The 19,798-nt window shown below is 43.2% G+C and overlaps 1 protein-coding gene, 1 non-coding gene and 1 pseudogene across 7 annotated transcripts in view; 2 read left to right on the top strand and 1 right to left on the bottom strand.

Moving 5' to 3' along the window:
- The window catches only part of VMP1 (vacuole membrane protein 1), a 129,824-nt gene extending 119,188 nt beyond the window's left edge, over positions 1-10,636 (top strand). For all 6 annotated transcript variants that reach the window (XM_017972482.4, XM_078373682.1, XM_008996953.5 and 3 more), the window contains 2 exons: positions 7,768-7,870; positions 9,812-10,636. In XM_017972482.4, the coding sequence (XP_017827971.1) occupies positions 7,768-7,870; positions 9,812-9,955 (247 nt within the window). In that variant the 3' untranslated portion in view covers positions 9,956-10,636. The remainder of the gene's footprint in view (positions 1-7,767; positions 7,871-9,811) is intronic.
- Positions 10,637-17,419: 6,783 nt separating this feature from the next.
- LOC118154290 (U6 spliceosomal RNA) lies at positions 17,420-17,531 on the bottom strand. Its single transcript, XR_004744167.3, has one exon. It is a non-coding gene; the product is annotated as a U6 spliceosomal RNA (small nuclear RNA).
- A 1,388-nt stretch (positions 17,532-18,919) lies between these two features.
- Positions 18,920-18,997, top strand: LOC118154126 (small nucleolar RNA U3; annotated as a pseudogene).
- Positions 18,998-19,798: the final 801 nt, after the last annotated feature.

Below are 19,798 nucleotides of genomic sequence, written 5' to 3' on the forward strand. Positions count from 1 at the left end.
CTCCATGTTGGCCAGGCTGGTCTCGAACTTCCAACCTCAAGTGATCCACCCTCCTCAGCCTCCCAAAGTGCTGGGATTACAGGCATGAGCCACCTCACCCGACCAAATTTTAAATTTTTTGTAGAGATGAGGTCTTAGTGCTATATTCCCCAGGCTGGTCTTGAACTCATGGGGCTCAAGCCATCTTCCCACCTCAGCTTCCCAAAGTGCTGGGATTACGGTGAGTCACCAAGCCCAGCACCCTTTTCTTTTTTTTTATAGTATCCTGACCTGAATCTTCTCCTGAAAACTTTTTTTTTTTTTTCTTTTTTTTTTTCATTTATAAGCTTTCAGGGATCTGGCACCCTGAGTTTTTTGTTTTTGTTTTTGTTTTTTGAGACAGAGTTTCGCTGTTGTTACCCAGACTGAAGTGCAATGGCATGATCTCGGCTCACCGCAACCTCCACCTTCTGGGTTCAAGCAATTCTCCTGCCTCAGCCTCCCGAGTAGCTGGGACTACAGGCATGCACCACCATGCCCAGCTAATTTTTTGTATTTTTAGTAGAGACAGGGTTTCACCTTGTTGACCAGGATAGTCTCGATCTCTTGACCTCGTGATCCACCTTCCTCAGCCTCCCAAAGTGCTGGGATTACAGGCATGAGCCACTGCGCCCAGCCAAGAGATTGTTTTTATACTTTCTGATTGATTATCAGAGGGATATTAACCAAGCACAATGGAATAAAGGTTAAAAAAAAAAAAAAAAAAAAGTTGTGCCCAGACTTTTTTTTAAGACAAAAGGCTTATTACTTTTTGTAAAAAGGCTACAGCCTCCTTACTAGAATTTATGTCAGACAGAATGTTTTTCAGCAGGGTAAATATAACCTGTATGCTCACATTAATGTTAAGATTCTCAAAAAAGTGGTTGAGAAAGAAGCAGAGCCTATATTAAATAAAAAATTTACTTTATTAATGCTGGTAAATATTCTTAGGCTTAGCGGTTTCAACTGCTTAGACTTTAAATATACCCTCATAAAAACAACAAGGTGAATCAATCTTTTTTGTTTGTTTTTTAAGAGACAGATTCTCCCTTGTAGCCCAGGCTGGAGTGTAGTGGTATAATTTTATATCACTACAGCTTCAACCTCCTGGACTCAAGCTGTCCTCCCCCCCTTAGCCTCTTGAGTAACTAGGACTACAGGTGTGCACCTGGTTAATTTTGTGTGTGTGTGAAAATGAGGGTCTCATTATGTTACCGAAGCTGGTCTTCAACTCTTAGACTATAGCAGTCCTCCCACCTCAGTCTCACAAACTGCTGGGATTACTGGCATGAACCACTCTACCCTGCCTGGCCAGATTTCAGATCTTATTTATTTATTATACATATATAGTCTATTGATGTATTGAGAGAGAGACAGGCCCTTGCTTTTCCATCCCAGGCTAGAGTGCAGTGGTTCAATCCTAGCTTACTTTAACCTTGTATTCCTAGGCTCACAGGATCCTCCCATCTCAGCCTCTCAAAGAGATATGACTACAGGCCTTTGCCATCACACTCAGCTACTTTTTTAAGTTGTTGTAGAGACAGGGGTCTCACTATGTTGCCCAGTCTGGTCTTGAACTCCTGGCCTCAAGTGGTCCTCCTGCCTGAGCCTCCCAAAGTGCTGGGCTTGCAGGCATGACCCATCTCAATCACAACCAGACTAAAATACAGATTTCTTGTCAGATAAGTAATTTCCAGAAACAGAATAACATATATATTAAAAACCATAGAAAAATGATAGATTTTGTTTGCAAATTGGCTAGGGCTTTTGGCACAATTTTGCCCAAATGTTCTTTTGAATGGATTTTGTTTTGTTTTGTTTTGCTTTGCTTTTTACAGTATTTAAGCTTGCCAAGAAGGTTGTCTTAGGTCTGTTTAACAGATTCATAGGTATGTAAGCATGGGAAAATACTGTACCCATGAAACCAATTTTGAGCTCTGAGTAGGTTTCAAGTTTGTGTTTTTTTCTTTAATTAGAAAAAAAAAAAATCTTGTATTTGCCTACCTGATGTTTGGTGTTTTTTTTTTTTTAACAGAAGTTAATAACAAAAGTGTAAAAATTGCCATTCGCATCATTTGTTGGAAATGTGTTTGTCTGTTTCAGAGACAGGATCTCACTATTTTACGCAGGCTGGAATGCCGTGGCTATTCACAGGCCTGATTATAGCTCACTACAGCCTCCGTCGCAACTCCTGGGCTCAAGAGAGCCTCCTGCTCAGCCTCCAGATTAGCATGCACCACTCCCAGTGGAAAAAAAAATTTTTTTTTTCTTTTTTTTTGAGACAGAGTTTCGCTCTTGTTACCCAGACTGGACTGCAGTGCAGTGGCACGATCTCGGCTCACCGCAACCTCCGCCTTCTGGGTTCAAGCAATTCTCCTGCCTCAGCCTCCCGAGTAGCTGGGACTACAAGCGCGCACCACCATGCCCAGCTAATTTTTGTATTTTTAGTAGAGACAGGGTTTCACCTTGTTGACCAGGATGGTCTCAATCTGTTGACCTCGTGATCCACCTGCCTTGGCCTCCCAAAGTGCTGGGATTATAGGCGTGAGCCACTGTACCCGGCCCAAATTTTTTTTTTTTATCTTATATTTGCTGTTATGTTTGTGCCAGGAATACAACTATGAAGAAACTACACACTAAGAATTTTCTATCCACTGTGTTGAAGGTCCACAGCAAGGAAAAGCAAATGAGATAGACTTTTTTTTTTTTTGTCACATAGGATGGAGTGCAGTGAGTGGCTCACTGCAACCTCCACCTCCCCTGTTCAAGCAATTCTCATGCCTCAGCCTCCCAGGTAGGTGGGACTACAGGCACCCACCACCATGCCTGGCTAATTTTTTTTTGGAGATGGAGTCTCACTCTGTTGCCCAGGCTGGAGTGAAGAAGCATGATCTCGGCTCACTGCAACTTCCGCCTCCTGGGTTTAAGTGATTATCCTGCCTCAGCCTCCCAAATAGCTTGGATTATAGGTGACTGCCACCATGCCTGGCTAATTTTTGTAGTTTTAGTAGAGACAGGGTTTCACCACGTTGGCCAGGCTGCTCTTGAACTCCGGACCTCAAGTGATCCCAAAGTGGAGGCCTTGGCCTCCCAAAGTGCTGGGATTACAGGGTTAAACCACCACGCCCTGCCAATTTTTTTGTGATTTTAGTAGAGACGGGGTTTCACCATGTTGGCCAGGCTGGTCTCAAACTTCTGACTTCAGGGATGATCCACCCACCTCTGCCTTCCAAAGTGCTGGGATTACAGGCGCAAGCCACTGTGCCTGGCTGAAATTCTTTTTTTTTTTCCCACCCCCCTCCCTTTTTTTTTAAGATGGATTCTTGCTCTGTTGCCCAGGCTGGAGTGCAGTGGCATGATCTCAGCTCACCACAACCTCCACCTCCCCGGTTCTCCTGCCTCAGGCTCCCAAGTAACTGCACTACAGGCATGCGCCACCGTGGCCAGCTAATTTTTGTATTTTTAGTAGAGACAGGCTTTCACTGTGTTGGCCAGGCTGATCTCAAACTCCTGACCTCATGATCCATCCGCTTCAGCCTCCCAAAGTGCTAAGATTACAAGCATGACCACCTTATCCAGCCTGTAACTATTTGAATTTAATCAGAGCCTAAGGGCAAGTTGGAGGACTTCACTCACTTACTATGGAGTCTTTAGCAAGGTACACAGGGTTGCTCTGAATTTAATGGCTTAGGGAGAATGGCATTTAGGGTATTTCCTAAACCAACTATAGAAAACCTTTGAACTGTGTTGCAAGTTATTACCCCCACCCCATATGTGCACTTTAAATTAATTTTTTTTTTTTTTTTTTTTTTTTTGAGACAGAGTTTTGCTCTTGTTACCCAGGCTGGAGTGCAATGGCACGATCTCGGCTCACTGCAACCTCCGCCTCCTGGGTTCAAGCAATTCTCCTGCCTCAGCCTCCCGAGTAGCTGGGACTACAGGCATGCACCACCATGCCCAGCTAATTTTTGTATTTTTAGTAGAGACGGGGTTTCACCTTGTTGACCAGGTTGGTCTCGATCTCTCGACCTCGTGATCCACCTGCCTCTGCCTCCCAAAGTGCTGGGGTTATAGGCGTGAGCCACCGCGCCTGGCCTAAATTAATCTTAAATGTCAGAATGGAGTCTTGCTTCTGGTCTGCTGCTTGAAAATAACTTGATGGATGAGATTTAGAGCTAGCATTATTGTTTGCCTTAAATGTATGTTGAGAGTGAGAGCTGGCCGGGCATGGTGGCTCACTCCTGTAATCCAAGCACTTTGGAGGCCAAGGCCGGCAGATCACCTGAGGTCGGGAGCCTGACCAACATGGTGAAACCCCATCTTGGGAAAAAAAAAAAAGTGAGAGCTGTGGCCAGGTGTGGGGGCTCACACCTGTAATCCTAGCACTTTGGAAGGCCAAGGTGAACGAATCACCTGAGGTCGAGGGTTCGAGACGAGGCTGACCAACATGATGAAACCCCCTCTATACTAAATGTCCAAAATTAGCCAGGTGTGGTGGTCCATGCCTCTAATCCCAGCTACTAGGGAGGCTGAGGCAGAAGAATTGCTTGAACCCGGGAGGCTGAAGTTGCTGTGAGCTGAGATCATGCCATTGCACTCCAACAAGAGTAAAACTTTGTCTCAAAAAAAAAAAAAAAAAAGGAATGAGCTGTAATTTCTATTTTCATCGAGTTCATTACTAAAATAGATTTAGTGATAATTAAGAAAATTATAGCATAAAAGTACTTTGTTGAAGCTGAGGCATTAGTAACCTAAGCCATTGTTTGTAGAGGTAGAGAGATGAAAAACAGAAGTAACTAAAATTTTGATGACAGTTTGGTAAACCAAGGTAGGAGGATCTTTTTGAGGTCAGGAATTTGAGACCAGCCTGGGCAATATAGCGAGACCCCCATCTCTACAAAATATAAAAAGAAAAATAATAAAACTTCACCTCTGTTTTTAACTGTTTTCCTAGTCTTTCATGGAAACCTACATAGAGACATCCCCCACCTCACTAAAAACTCCCCAAAGTTTATAAAACATAGCAAATTGGTATATTAATCTCAGCATTATCCCCAAGATAAGTCATACATCATGTGAATACACATCATGTGATGTACTCTAGGAGCTAAAGTGTATCTATCAGCTAAAGTATATCTCTTTAAGTATTATTATTTTTTTTTTTTTGAGACGAAGTTTCACTCTTGTTACCCAGGCTGGAGTGCAATGGCACGATCCCGGTTCACTGCAACCTCCGCCTCCTGGGTTCAAGCAATTCTCCTGCCTCAGCCTCCCGAGTAGCTGGGACTACAGGCGTGTGCCACTATGCCCAGCTAATTTTTTCTATTTTCAGTAGAGACGGGGTTTCACCTCGTTGACCAGGATGACCCCCCCACCTCAGCCTCCCAAAGTGCTGGGATTATAGGCATGAGCCACCTCACCCAGCCCTATCTCTTTAATTATTATGGGTACGGCCGGGCATAGTGGCTCACGGCTGTAATCCAAGCACTTTGGAGGCCAAGGCGGGCAGATCACCTGAGGTCGGAAGTTCAAGACCAGCCTGACCAACATGGTGAAACCCCTGTCTTAAAAAAAAAAAAAAGAAAGAAAACTGTTCTTATGGGTCCATAAAGTATATCTCTTAATGGACTTACAATGGCAAATTAGTTACCTTTTCAAATCATTTTGAAGAGAATCTAGAATGATTGTTTCTAGTCCCTCATTTCCCTAAGCAACAACGAAAACATTATAATCTTTCTAACATTTGGGTCTTGGTTCTGAATTTTCTCTTAAAAAATGGATTGACTGTGGCTATCCCTAGTAGTTTAAAAAAACAACTTAGAGTACTGTTTTTGGTTTTTGTTTTTGTTTGAGCTGGAGTTTCACTCCTGTTACCCAGGCTGTAGTGTAATGGCGTGATCTTGGCTCACCGAAACCTCTGCCTTCCGGGTTCAAGGGATTCTCCTGCCTCAGCCTCCACAGTGGCTGGGATTACAGGCCTGCACCACCGCACCTGCCTAATTTTGTATTTTTGGTAGAGGTGGAGTTTTTCCATGCTGGTCAGGCTGGTCTCAAACTCCTGACCTCAGGTGATCTGCACACCTCAGCCTCCCAAAGTGCTGGGATTACAAGCATGAGCCATCAAGCCCGATCAGAGTACTGTTAAAGTAAAAAAATTGATTTATGAAAAGGAAAGTTCTTATAAATTTGCAGTTTTCAAAGTCAGTCTTTTTGTGCATATATTTTGCTGGCATTTTTTTTACGTTCATGTCATTTATTTCTAGTCTAAATGGATGAGCTATTTGCACTCCCACCTATAACATAAGGAAAGATTACTAGTCTACCTCCCTAATGTAAGGCCACTTAAAAGTCAGGGCTGGGCGCAGTGGCTCACAAAAGAAGTGAGGTGTGGCCGGGCTCAGTGGTTCACGCCTATAATCCCAGCACTTTGGGAGGTGGATTACTTGAGGTCAGGAGTTCAACACCAGCCTGGCCAACATGGTGAAACCCCATCTCTACAAAAATACAAAAATTAGCTAAGTGCTGTGGCAGGTGCCTGTAATCCCAGCTACTCAGGAGGCTAAGGCAGGAGAATCGCTTGAACCTAGGAGGCGGAGGTTGCAGTGAGCTGAGATTGCACCATTGCACTCCAGCCTGGGCAACAGAGCGAGACTCTGTCTCAAAAAAAAAAAAAGAAGTCAAGTGAATTTGAGAGTCAGTATACTTAATAGGGTGAGCATTAGGCACTGTTGCAAATACATATTGGAATCTCTTTGACTCTAAGAAATAGTTTGAATTTATTTACCTCTTACCTCTATGTGACAGATAAGAAACTAAAAGGTACAGAAAATAGAGATATTTGATTTTTCTAAGTTGCCCCAAACTACCATTTTTTAAAAACACCTGCAAGCGTGTCTAAAACAGGAGCCTGTTAGCTCCAGCTGCCAAACCGGTTTAACAGCACTGCCTCCCTGTATTCTGGGTGAGAAGGAGCTCCGAGTACATAAATTTATCAAAGATCACTATCCCAATCATTTTAGGAAAAGTTGTTACTAATGCACTGGAGTTCTGTGCAAACCATGTACCATAAACCATGAAATGATTCAAAGTTCATAGTTCCTTCTTTGTTCCTTTGTTAATCACTGACTTCTGACTAGTGGGAGGTGCCTCCCAAGTTTGCTAATGCATTCTTTTTGGATAAGGATGACGCACAGATTGTCCTAATAAGGACTTAGATTGAGAAAGGACCGCCCCCTTCTGAGATGAGGGGACAAGTCAGAGAGAGGGCGGGCAGTTTCTTTTTTAACTAGGGATGACACAAGCATAAGTCATTTCCTTATTAATCGGTTCAAACCAGTTCTTACAGGAACTGGTGGTGATAAATGTGGGACTTCTCAGAAGTCATTCATTTTATTCTTTGTGCCACACCAGAGTACAGTATCAGCTGAGCTGGCCTTACTCTGAGGACTAACTCTTCTGCTAGAAGCTGTTCCTGATTTACAGCTCTTAGTTTCTCCCAGACATGTTGCTGAGAGAGATCTTGCTTTTCAAGGAGTTGTTAGAAGGAATATATATATATATATATATTTTTTTTTTTACCATAAAGAGCTCACAGAATTTCAGCAGTTCTCTGATGTTTATATTTTATTCCTCTTCCTATCCAATTCCCTGCCTTTTGAATCCAGGTGGTAAGTGCATTTTCTTTAATGTTTTTCCTGCTTTCCTTCCCCAATGTATCTTTTTCCTTGGGCTACTGTACCCTGCTCCCAGTGCTGTCCCCGGCATAGGTCCATCTCTGCAGAAGCCATTTCAGGAGTATCTGGAGGCTCAACGGCAGAAGCTTCACCACAAAAGTGAAATGGGCACACCACAGGTGAGACTTGATTCCGGTTTCTTCTTCTCCCCTCTGGGAAGTTTCAGGCTGAAATTATATTCATAGCTCTCACATTTTTAGGCAAATAAGTGAGGTTGGTTTGCCAGTGTTCCTTGACAGAAGTTGAGCTTCTGTCTCTATGTATGCTTTACTGGGAAATATGTCTTTGTCTTAAACCAGAAAGTGTCCCCAAAACAAGGGTGGAGCCAGTGGAAAATAATGGTTCTGTTGTACAGAATGAATTGTTGCCTTAATCTTAAATGATGTATTAGATAGACTTCCCAAGTAGACTAAAAAGTTAAAATTTACAGCATAACAAAGTGTTAGACTTACTGAGGTGACTTGAATATCTCCCTTTGTTTTTGATTCTATTTTTCTTTTCACCTGTGGGAAAATGATCATTTATTTAATAAACCAAGGCTCTTATCATAGCTAAACTGTAAAACTTAAACTAAGACTGTTGGGCCAGGCACGGTGACTCACGCCTGTAATCCCAGCACTTTGGGAGTCCAAGGCGGGCAGATCATGAGATCAGGAGTTCAAGACCAGTCTGGCCAGCATAGTGAAACCCTGTCTCTACTAAAAATCAAAAATCAGCTGGTTGCAGTGGCACGCACCTGTAGTCCCAGCTACTGGGGAGGCTGAGGCAGCAAAATCGCTTGAACCCTGGAGGCAGAGGTTGCAGTGAGCCAAAACCATGCTGTTGCACTCCAGCCTAGGTGACAAAGTGAGACTCCGTCTCAAAAAAAAACCACAAACTAAGACTGTCTTTTTTGTAAATGATTTTGAGGCAAAGGGAAATGACTAGAAGTCAGCAATAACCTGATGAGTAAGCAATAACCTGAAATGGGAAACTCCCGGGAAGCACAGGTTTTTTGTTTGTTTGAGATGGAGTTTCCCTCTTGTTGCCCATGCTGGAGTGCAATGGCGTGATCTCTGTTTACTGCAACCTCTGCCTCCCCGGTTCAAGTGATTCTCCTCCCAAGTAGCTAGACAGGCATGTACCACGCCTGGGTAATTTTTTGTATTTTAGTAGAAACGGGGTTTCACCATGTTAGCCAGGTTGGTCTTGAACTCCTGACTTCAGGTGACCAGCCCGCCTCTGCTGCCCAAAGTGCTGGGATTACAGGTGTGATACTGCACCCCGCCGGAAGCAAAATTTTTTTTAATGGCCTTGCACTTTTCATGTGGCTCTCATCTGCCCTCAGTCGACCAAACATAACATCAGAAACAGATACATTTATGTTTTCAAAACAGCTCCCTCTACTGCAACAAAAATATTTAACTGTCTTGACACTATTCACAAGTATCTGCATGACAACTTCAGAGTTGAGTTTAATCAAAGACTTTATTCTCAGCCATGCGCCGTGGCTCACGCCTGTAATCCCAGCACTTTGGGAGGCTGAGGCGGGTGGATCACGAAGTCAAGAGATCGAGTCAACATGGTGAAACCCTGTCTCTACTGAAAAGACAAAAAATTAGCTGGGCATGGTGGCATGTGCCTGTAATCCCAGCTACTCAGGAGGCTGAGGCAGGAGAATTGCCTGAACCTAGGAGGCAGAGGTTGCAGTGAGCCATGATTATGCCATTGCACTCCAGCCTGGGTAACAAGAGCGAAACTCCGTCTCCAAAAAAAAAAAACACTTTATTCTTAGGTCCAAGTAGAAGAGACCTCACACTCACCCCATTCTAAACTATATGATTCAACACTGATTTTTCCATCTGACAAAGTGAAATCTTGATAGTTGGATGTAAAAAGGAGAGGAATGGAGATTTTGGAATAGCTGAGGTTGCTTACTATTCATTTTTAATTGTTTAGGCTTTGTAAGTTGCATACTTCAAGTTTTCATTATTTTCCTTAACGCATAGTAGATGATCCCCTTTTTACTACTGAACTAATGAAGCCTTTTTCATCACATTGTTCTGCATTTATTTCAACAGGGAGAAAACTGGCTGTCCTGGATGTTTGAAAAGTTGGTAGTTGTGATGGTGTGTTACTTCATTCTATCCATTATTAACTCCATGGCACAAAGTTACGCCAAACGAATCCAGCAGCGGTTGAACTCAGAGGAGAAAACAAAATAAGCAGAGAAAGTTTTAAACTGCAGAAATTGGAGTGGATGGGTTCTGCCTTAAATTGGGAGGACTCCAAGCCAGGAAGCAAAATTCCCTTTTCCAACCTCCATCAATTTTTAAAACTTTTTTCCTGAAAGCAATTTAGTCCATACTTTGCACTGACATACTTTTTCCTTTGTGTCCTAAGGTAAGGTATCCACCCTCAATCCAATCCACCTTGTGTTTTCTTAGCGTGGGCTGTGATGTGCAGCAGCAAACTTTGCAACAGAGACTGGCCTTCTGTTTGTTACTTTGAAAAGGCCCGCAAGATACAATTGGAGAATTCCCACCACACAGAAAAAGTTCCTAAGTATGTGAAATATGTCAAGCTTTTTAGGCTTGTCACAAATGATTGCTTTGTTTTCCTAAGTCATCAAAATGTATATAAGTTACCTAGACTGGATAACAGTCTTGCATGTTTATCATGTTTCAATTTAGTATTCCATACTGCCCAACCCTCTCCCACCCTCAAAAGAGGGCCATTTTATGATGCATTGCACACCCTCTGGGGAAATGGATCTTTAAATTTCGAGACAGTATAAGGAAAATCTGGTTGGTGTCTTACAAGTGAGCTGACACCATTTTTTATTCTGTATATTTAGAATGAAGTCTTGAAAAAACTTTATAAAGACATCTTTGATCATTCCAAAATTGTGTCCGTTTTCTCGAGCGTTTTTTATTTTTTACTTTTAGCTTACACCAGCTGAATGGCAGTCTTGCCTAATCCACCTGCATCAAGAATTTCTTAAGCCTTCATTTATTTGCATGAGAGAGCCCCAAAATAGGTTTTGATATGCTGAAACTGGGCTGCTACATACTGCTAAGTGTTATCTCTGGGATTGGCCTACCTGGGGATTTCTTGGTTTGTGAACACAGGAGAGGAGAGATATCTCATGCACATGAAAGGATATGGAGATAGATACTATGCATTTCTTAAAACACACACACACTCATATCTGTGTTTTCTAGCATGTACTCTGGTTTCAGCAGACACAAATGTATATGTAACCCAGTTTTCTTGCCTTTCTGTAAGTGTTTTATTCTTAATATGATTTTTTTTCCATTGGGATGTTTTTGGTTGAACTTGTTTGTTTTGCTTGAGAGGAAAATAAACAGTTTTATTTTTTTTCTTTAGGAAAATTGATACTGAGCCTTGTGTCAGAATAGAATAGAATTGGGGTTTGATCTCAACAGGCCAGAAATGCCTTTTTTTTTTAATCCTGCCTGAATGTCTGCTTGTTTTGCCTACCATCATCGTGACATCTCCATGGCTGTACCACCTTGTCAGGTAGCTTATCAGACTGATGTTGACTGTTGAATCTCATGGCAACAGCAGTCGATGGGCTGTCTGACATTTTGGTATCTTTCATCTGACCATCCATATTCAATGTTCTCATTCAAACATTACCGCATCATGGTTTATGATCAGAAACTCTGGTCCATCTGTCTAGTGGCACTTTGAGTCTTTCATGCTATAAATGCAGCATATGGAGGGAGAATTTTATGGGGAAATGCGTTTCATCTCTTTCACCTGTATTTTAGTTGGTGTTTAAAGAAAGGAAAGAGGAAAGGAAATATGAATTGTACTATTTGTACCAAATCTTTGGGATTCATTGACAAATTCATTTCAGGGTGGTGTATTATTAAAAAGACACAAAAATCTTTGTTTCCTAAGCTGAAGTTCTAGTTGATACATCTGACTTGTGATGACTGTTTCTGCACTGTCTTTCCAATGAATTTGCTTTCAAAATAAATGAAGAGCAGCTTTCCTTCTTTCCTCTTGTAAGTGTTCAGGTGTGGCATGCTCAGAGGTTCCTGCTGGATTCCATCTGGAGTGGTGTGATAACCTTCTTTTTCAGCTGTTCGTGTCTTCCTTTCTTGTATCTACCAAAGTGGAGACAACTACATGAACCCAAAGATACACAGTACCTACTTAATTCCAATTGACGGGAGACCAGAGAATTCGCAAGTGGATGGTTTGTTATCACTGTAAATAAAAAGAGGGCCTCAGATGGATTCTATCTCTACTTTGTATCTATCTCTCATTTTGTGCCTTACATATCTGCAGGGTTTTATCATTTTCCAACTTGGTGACTGTCAAGCAATGCAACACATCAGCAGTTTATACCCTGAATTGCTGAGGAACAGCTCTCTTACAACAGACAATGTTGGCCAGGCACAGTTGCTCACGTCTGTAATCTCAACACTTTATTTATTTTTTTAAAGACGGGGTTTCACCATGTTGGTCAGGCTGGTCTCGAACTCCCGACCTCAGGTGATCTGCCTACCTTGGCCTCCAACATGCTTGGATTACAGGCGTGAGCCCCCACACCCGGCCTATCTCAACACTTTAGTAGGCCAAGGCAGGTAGATCACCTGAGGTCAGGAGTTTGAGACCACCAGCCTGGACAACATGGTGAAACCCCGTCTCTACTAAAAACACAAAAAAATTAGCTGGGCATGGTGGTATGCGCCTGTAGTCCCAGCTGTTCGCAGGAGAATCTCGCTTGAACCCTGGAGGTGGAGGTTGCAGTGAGCCAAGATTGCATTACTGCACTCCAGCCTGAGCGACAGAGCGAGACTCCATCTCAAAAAAAAAGACAATGTCACATGAAAATGTGCAATGTCCGGTTTTCCCATAGTTTTCTATATTCTCTGTGTATGAGTAATCTGAAGTATGAGTCTGGGAAGGAAGGTTTTTAGTTTCATTCACATAGTGGCCACCTCTCCATTCCCTATGAATGCTAGCATGAAGTTTCTTAGATGCACTAGTTAATTACTGAAACTCCTGCACAAGCTCAGCCTCTGCCACCAAAGTGCTCTGTGCTATCTAGCCTTAGTAGGACAGCATAAGGTTCTTTTGTCATTTCACCAGTCATTCAACAGTGACTCATTTGAGTACAGATTATGCACTAGCTAAATAACTAGTTGCGCTCATATACTGAGATGGATTGTTTAGCCTGAACCATGTGTAAGACACTCATAGAGATGCCCAACCTTTTGGTGTCAAAAAGCCTTTCCATATATTATTTCAAAACCTGTTTTCCCCCATGTGTAATAGTCTATGTTAATGAAGGTTTGGGTTTCTCCCACATTGTTCATGACCTGAGAAAGTTTAAAAGAGCCTAGGTTTCTTTCATCTATAAAAATAGAAGAGATAGAAGGACAGTTTGTCTAAAGAATAAATCTGTTAACATATAAAGTACTGAAATATAGGCTGGGTGCGGTGGTTCACACTTATAATCCCAATACTTTGAGAGGCCAAGGCAGGAGGATTCCTTGAGCCCAGGAGTTCAATACCATCCTGGGCAATATAGCAAGAGCCCTGTCTACAAGAAAATAAAAAGTACAGCAATAAAAGTTACTTTTTTGGAGGGGGGATGAGTATTCGCCATGTCACCCAGGCCAGAGTGCAGTGGCACAGTCACGGCTCTCTACAGCCTTGATCTCCCAGGCTCAAGCAATTCTCTCACCTTGGTCTCCCTGGTAACGACCAGCATAAACCACCATACCTGGCTAATTTTTAAATTTTTTGTAGAGACAGGGTCTCAATATTTCGCTCAGGCCAATCTTTAACTCCTAGGCTCAAGTGATCCTGCCTTGGCCTGCCAGAGTGCTGGGATTATAGGCGTGAGTCACCATGCTGGGTATTCCCAATCAAAGACAGGCCAGGCGCAGTGGCTCCTGCCCATAATCCCAACATTTTGGGAGGCTGAGGTGAGCGGATCACCTGAGGTCAGGAGTTTGTGACCAGCATGGTGAAACTCCATCTCTACTAAAAATACAAAAATTACCTAGGCTTGGTGGCACATGCCTGCTACTTAGGAGACAGAAGAATCACTTGAATCCAGGAAGTAGAGGTTGCAGTGAGCCAAGATCGCACCACTGCACTCCAGCCTTGGCAACAGAGCAAGACTGTCTCACGAAAAAAGAAAAAAAAAACTGAGCATCTGATATACATGGAAGAATTTCACAACATTGCATTCACTCCTCCAGAAACAAAGATATATTTTTAAATGCTTTCTTACTATATGTGCCCTTGTATTTTAGATACTCTGTCAAACTTTTGTTAAGTGAAAAAAAGTTGTACTAAAGAAGTTAAAGCCAGGCCAGGCGTGGTGGCTCACAGCTGTAATCCAAGCACTTTGGAGGCCAAGGTGGGCGGATCACCTGAGGTTGGGAGTTCAAGACCAGCCTGACCAACATGGTGAAACCCCGTCCTTTTAAAAAATAAGTAAATAAATAAAATAAAAATTTTAAAAAAAAGAAAACCAAAAAAAGTTTAACTTTCCCATCTGAAAATATTGATATTTTCTGATTTTTTTTCATTATAAAGAATATTGATCATCACAGTTGCTCATTCCTATAATACTAGCACTTTGAGAGGCCAAGGCAGGGAAATCACTCCTGAGCCCAGAAGTTAGAGACCAGCCTGGACAATATAATGAGACCTCTCTACAAAATATTTAAAAGCCAAGCATGACGGCATGTGCCTGTAGTCCCAGGCTGAGGTGGGAGGATCACCTGAGCCCAGGGAAGTTGAGGCTATAGTGAGCCATGATTGTGTCACTGCACTCCAGCCTCGGTGACACAATTAGACCCTGTCTCTCTCTCTCTCTCTCTCTCTCTCTATATATATATATATATATATATACATATATATATATATATATATGTATATATATATATATATATGTATGTGTATATATATATATATATGTATATAAATACCAAAAAATCTGAAAAGCAAAGAGGAAAAAAGGGAGTATCAGCTTTTCATACTTGTTACAAGAAGGTCCGTCTAGAAAACCCAGTGAGATTTGCTGGGCGAATAGGTTTTAAACCATGAAAAAGCTGGGCGAGATGGCTCACACCTGTAATCCCAGCACTTTGAGAGGCTGAGGTGCACGGATCACCTGAGGTCAGGAGTTTGAGACCAGCCTGGCCAACATGGTGAAACCCCATCTTTATTTTATATATATAGAGAGAGTAATAAAACATGAAAAAATTGTTTTAATGGCGTGCAAGGTCTTCCCCTCAATAGACAAGGGAGTCTCATGTCTGTTAAAAAAAATAGAACATCTTCATTTTATTCACAATTTTTCGAGGTGCTACAAAAAATTTAAGCAGGAGTTTTTGAAAACCAGGTTACATTGTATCTCTAACATTTATTGAAGCTTGAAGCTTCTCCAGTATTTACAAAATATAAAGGAGATACTACACACAAAAACCCTTGTGTCCAAAGTTATTTCTTTATTCTCAAAGACAACAAGAAAAGAAAGCACATCATGTACTTTAGAAGCAATTGAGTCATTTGTGTCTTGTGGACAGGAGCTACGCATCCTGTCCCTTCCCAGCAAGGCCAAGAGTTCAACTGAGGTAATGCGTTTGCACTGGGGGTGAGGCTTTGAATTGCAGCAAATAACCTACATGTATTTGCATATTTAACCAGTACTCTTAAGAAGGATTATACAATCCAGCTAATTTTTGGATGTTTAGTAGAGACAGCTGCTTACTCATTACCTTTAGAATTGCGTGGTGCTGGGATTGGCAGGTGCCAACTGCTTGCTCATTCTCTTTGACCCACTAGCCTTGCAGTTTGCTGTGTGGGTGTTGATACTCCTAAATTAAAGCCGGAGAGGGGTGGTTTTAAATGGCTTTCAACACCTGCTCTCCACCCAAGCACCCTGGGTTCACTTGATATCTGGATTCTAATTCTGTAGTCAGGATATTGGCCCAAACTGTGGCCCAGAGAGAAGTGAGTCAGTGGCAAGTGGCTGGCTGACTCTATGGGAACAGAAATAAAATGCAGCTTAGAGGGTTTGTCAGCCAAATCCACAACTTTGTGGCTTTTTGAAACATTGGACATCTGTTCCTCTTAATTTAAAATAAACTTTTTTTTTTTTTAAGCACAAAGTTGCTTGGCTCCTTGTTTCTTTGTGTCAGCAGCAGTTGCTGCTCTAATTTAGGAAGGCTGGGATCTGATTTAGGACATTTGGAATCTTTAAGGCACACTTTGGTCTAGAAGGTGGAACTGAATTGCTTTGGAAAGGCAAGAGGATGATTTTACAGTATAGGGTTTGTGTGGAAATCCCCTTCAGGGGTAATCAACCCAGGTGTCCAACCTGTTTGTTAACCATTTCCAAATGACTCAGAGGACAGAGGGAGGGCTTGAACACACTCCAGCACTGTTTCTACAATTTAGCCTTTATTTGCATTGGAAACCACACTCCTGAATTTTTGAGGGGCAGGCAGGCTCTGGCTTATTCTGGGCAACTGACTTCAAGTGGGACCCCTGAGCTACCTGTGTAAGTGAACAGTCAGCCATCTCTGAGAGTTCCCAGGGAGGCGGATCTTTCTGTGCAACTTGCTTTGATGACCTCCACGCAAAGCCCTTTGAGGAACAGTTTTGTTCATTCAAGGAGCCCTTGGCAGGTCACTCCTCCCACCACCACCACAAATCTAATCCAAATGTGGCATTTTCCTTTGAGGCCATCTGTCCCCCTTGGGGGACAAAACATGAGCAGCTTTTCCCTTCAGACCACTTTTGACTGAAGCAGTGATCAACATTGCTTAATTATGTTCCAGTCTGTTTCCGTTGGGGAAAAAATGCTTTAGGGGAGTGAGGCAGTTAGGGATTTGAAAACAGGGATGGTCCCGCCTTTCCCTGAAGGTCAGGAATGACTTAGATCACAGTCTTCCTTTGGCTCCTCACCATGTTGTGTGGAGGAAACAAAAAGCCCAAGATCACTCCTCTTGGCAGCAGTGCGGAATCCTGACTCCTCACGTCCCTGGAGAGCCATGTTTTCCTCAACTTGTTTTTTGTTTTTTTTTTTGAGACGGAGTTTCGCTCTTGTTACCCAGGCTAGAGTGCAATGGTGCGATCTCGGCTCACCGCAACCTCCACCTCCTGGGTCCAGGCAATTCTGCCTCAGCCTCCTGAGTAGCTGGGATTACAGGCACGTGCCACCATGCCCAGCTAATTTTTTTTTTTTTTTTTTTTTTTAGTAGAGACGGGGTTTCACCATGTTGACCAGGATGGTCTCTATCTCTTGACCTCGTGATCCACCCGCCTTGGCCTCCCAAAGTGCTGGGATTACAGGCTTGAGCCACCGCGCCTGGCCTAACTTGTTTTTTTGAGACTAAGTTTTGCTCTTGTTGCCCAGGCTGGAGTGCAGTGGTGCGATCTCAGCTCACTACAACCTCTGCCTCCTAGGTTCAAGTGATTTTCCTGCCTCAGCCCCCAGAGGAGCTGGGATTACAGAGGTATGCCACCACCATGCCCAGCTAATTTTTGGACTTTTAGTAGAGACAGGGTTTTCCCAAATTGGCCAGGTTGGTCTCAAATTCCTGACCTCAGGTGAGTCACCCACCTCGGCCTCCCAAAATGCTGGGATTACAGGCATGAGCCACTGTGCCTGGCCTTTTTGTTTGTTTAATACAGAACACTTAACGAATTTGAGTGTCATTCTTGCGCAGGAGCCAAGCCATGCTAATCTTCTGTATATGGCTCCAGTTTTGGAGTATGTGCTACTGAAGCGAGCACCCAGCTTCTTTTCATTAGTTGGAAAGATGAAGGCCGGCCAGGCGTGTGGCTCATACCTGTAATCCTTTGAGGGGCTGAGGTGGGCAGATCACTTGAGGTCAGGAGTTCAAAACCAGCCTGGCCAACATGGTGAAACCCCATCTCTACTAAAAATACAAAAAAATTAGCTGAGCATGGTGGTGGGTGCCTATAATCCCAGCTACTCAGGAAGCTGAGGCAGGAGAATTGCTTGAACCCTTGAGGCGGAGATTGCAGTGAGCCAAGGTCATGCCACTGCACTCCAGTCTGGGCAACAGAGTGAGACTATGTCTCCAAAAAAAAAAAAAAAAAAAAAAAAGATGAAGGCCAAGACGACTAAGGAGAGCAGGGCTTTCTCTGCCTTTCACTTTTTTTTTTTTTTTTTTTTTTTTTTGAGACAGAGTTTCACTCTTGTTGCTCAGGCTGGAGTGCAATGGTGTGATCTCAGCTCACCTCAACCTCAGCCTCCCGGGTTCAAGCGATTCTCCTGCATCAACCTCCCGAGTAGCTGGGACTACAGGAGCCCACAACAACACCTGGCTAATTTTGTATTGTTAGTAAGGACGGGGTTTCTCCATGTTGGCCAGGCTGGTCTCGAACTCCTGACCTCAGGGGATCTGCCTGCCTTGGCCTCCCAAAGTGCCGGGATTACAGGCATGAGCCACCATGCTCGGCTGCCTTTCACTTTTTAGTGCACCTCACAGTCACTTCTTGCACTTGAGTAAGTACTGCTAAACCTCTCTGAGAGCTGCCAGATGTTCCTGCCTAACCTCGCGTTGTTGCTTCTTCAGACACCTCTTCATTCTGCTCATGGCACAAGGTCCTTTCCCATCTCCATGTTCCCTCTGTGGTAATTTCTTTGTAAACAACAACCACACGGAACACCAGCAATCAACATTAGCTCCCAGGAACTCTGGCGTGCCCTGTACCAGGAAGCACAGTGGATTACTACAACTTTTGATAATGATTGTTTGCTTTGTACCAGGCATTATTTTCAGGGCTGTTTCACATGTATTGTACTTAACAACCCCATGAGGAAATTAAGGCAGGGTGGTGCAGTAATTTGTCAAGGGAAACAAGGAAGTAGAGCCGGCAGCCGAGGTATTCTGGCTCTGAACCACCGGGTTCTGTAGAAATCAGTGTAAAAGTCCAAGCTTCAACATACTTGTTTCATCTTGTGCTCATAGATAGTGAAAGGAAGATAAAGAAAATCAAGGCCACAACCTCAAATTCTGCTATTTAAATAGATGAGCAGCCTTTACACTTGCCTGTATCACAGGGTTGGAAAAGCCAGCTCTATTCTTAGCCATCCGTGTGGGCAGATTTCCAGAGTGGTGTTTGCTGTAATTATGATTAAAAAGTAAGGTTTTAAGACTATACTTTCAGGGATCATTTCTATAGTTTGTTACTAGAAAAGTTTCTCTGAACATGTAGAGCAAAAAAAAAGTAAGGTTTTTTTCTTTTTAAGTCTCCCACATTGCCCAGGCCAGACTCCAACTCCTGGGCTCAAGTGATCCTCCTGCCTCAGCCTCCTGAGTAGCTGGGACTATAGGCACATACCACCACATTTGAGTAAAAGCAATTTCTTTTTCTTTTTTTTTTTCTTTTTGAAATGGAGTCTCACTATTGCCCAGGCTGGAGTGCAGTGGCACGATCTTGGCTCACTGCAGCCTCCACCTCCCAGGTTCAAGCAATTCTCCTCTCTCAGCCTCCTGAGTAGCTGGGACTACAGGCGTGCGCCACCACACCCAGCTAATTTTTTGTATTTTAGTAGAGACGGGGTTTCACCATGTTGGTCAGGCTGGTCTCGAACTCCTGATCTCTTGATCTGCCTCGGCCTCCCACAGTGCTGGGATTACAGGTATAAGCCACCGCACAAAAGCAATTTCTATTTCTACAGTCCTTTTTTTCTTTTTCAAACTATTTTAAAGTCTTGAGTTTGGGTTTTAGATTTTGTTTTGTTTGAGACAGGGTTTCACTCTGTTGCACAAGCTGGAGTACAGTGGTGCAGTCACGGCCACAGCTGACTGCAACCTCCACCTCCTAGGCTCAAGCAATCCTCCCACCACAGCTGCCCCACTCCCCGCCAGTAGCTGGGACTACAGGGCCGCGCCACCACGCCCAGCTAATTTTTGTATTTTGTTTTTAGTAGAGACAGGGTTTCAGCATGTTAGCCAGGCTGGTCTCGAACTCCTGAGCTCAATTGATCCACCTGCCTCAACCTCCCAAAGTGCTGGAATTACAGGGGT

The sequence above is a fragment of the Callithrix jacchus genome, chromosome 5, assembly GCF_049354715.1.
Source record: "Callithrix jacchus isolate 240 chromosome 5, calJac240_pri, whole genome shotgun sequence".
NCBI lineage: Eukaryota > Metazoa > Chordata > Mammalia > Primates > Cebidae > Callithrix > Callithrix jacchus.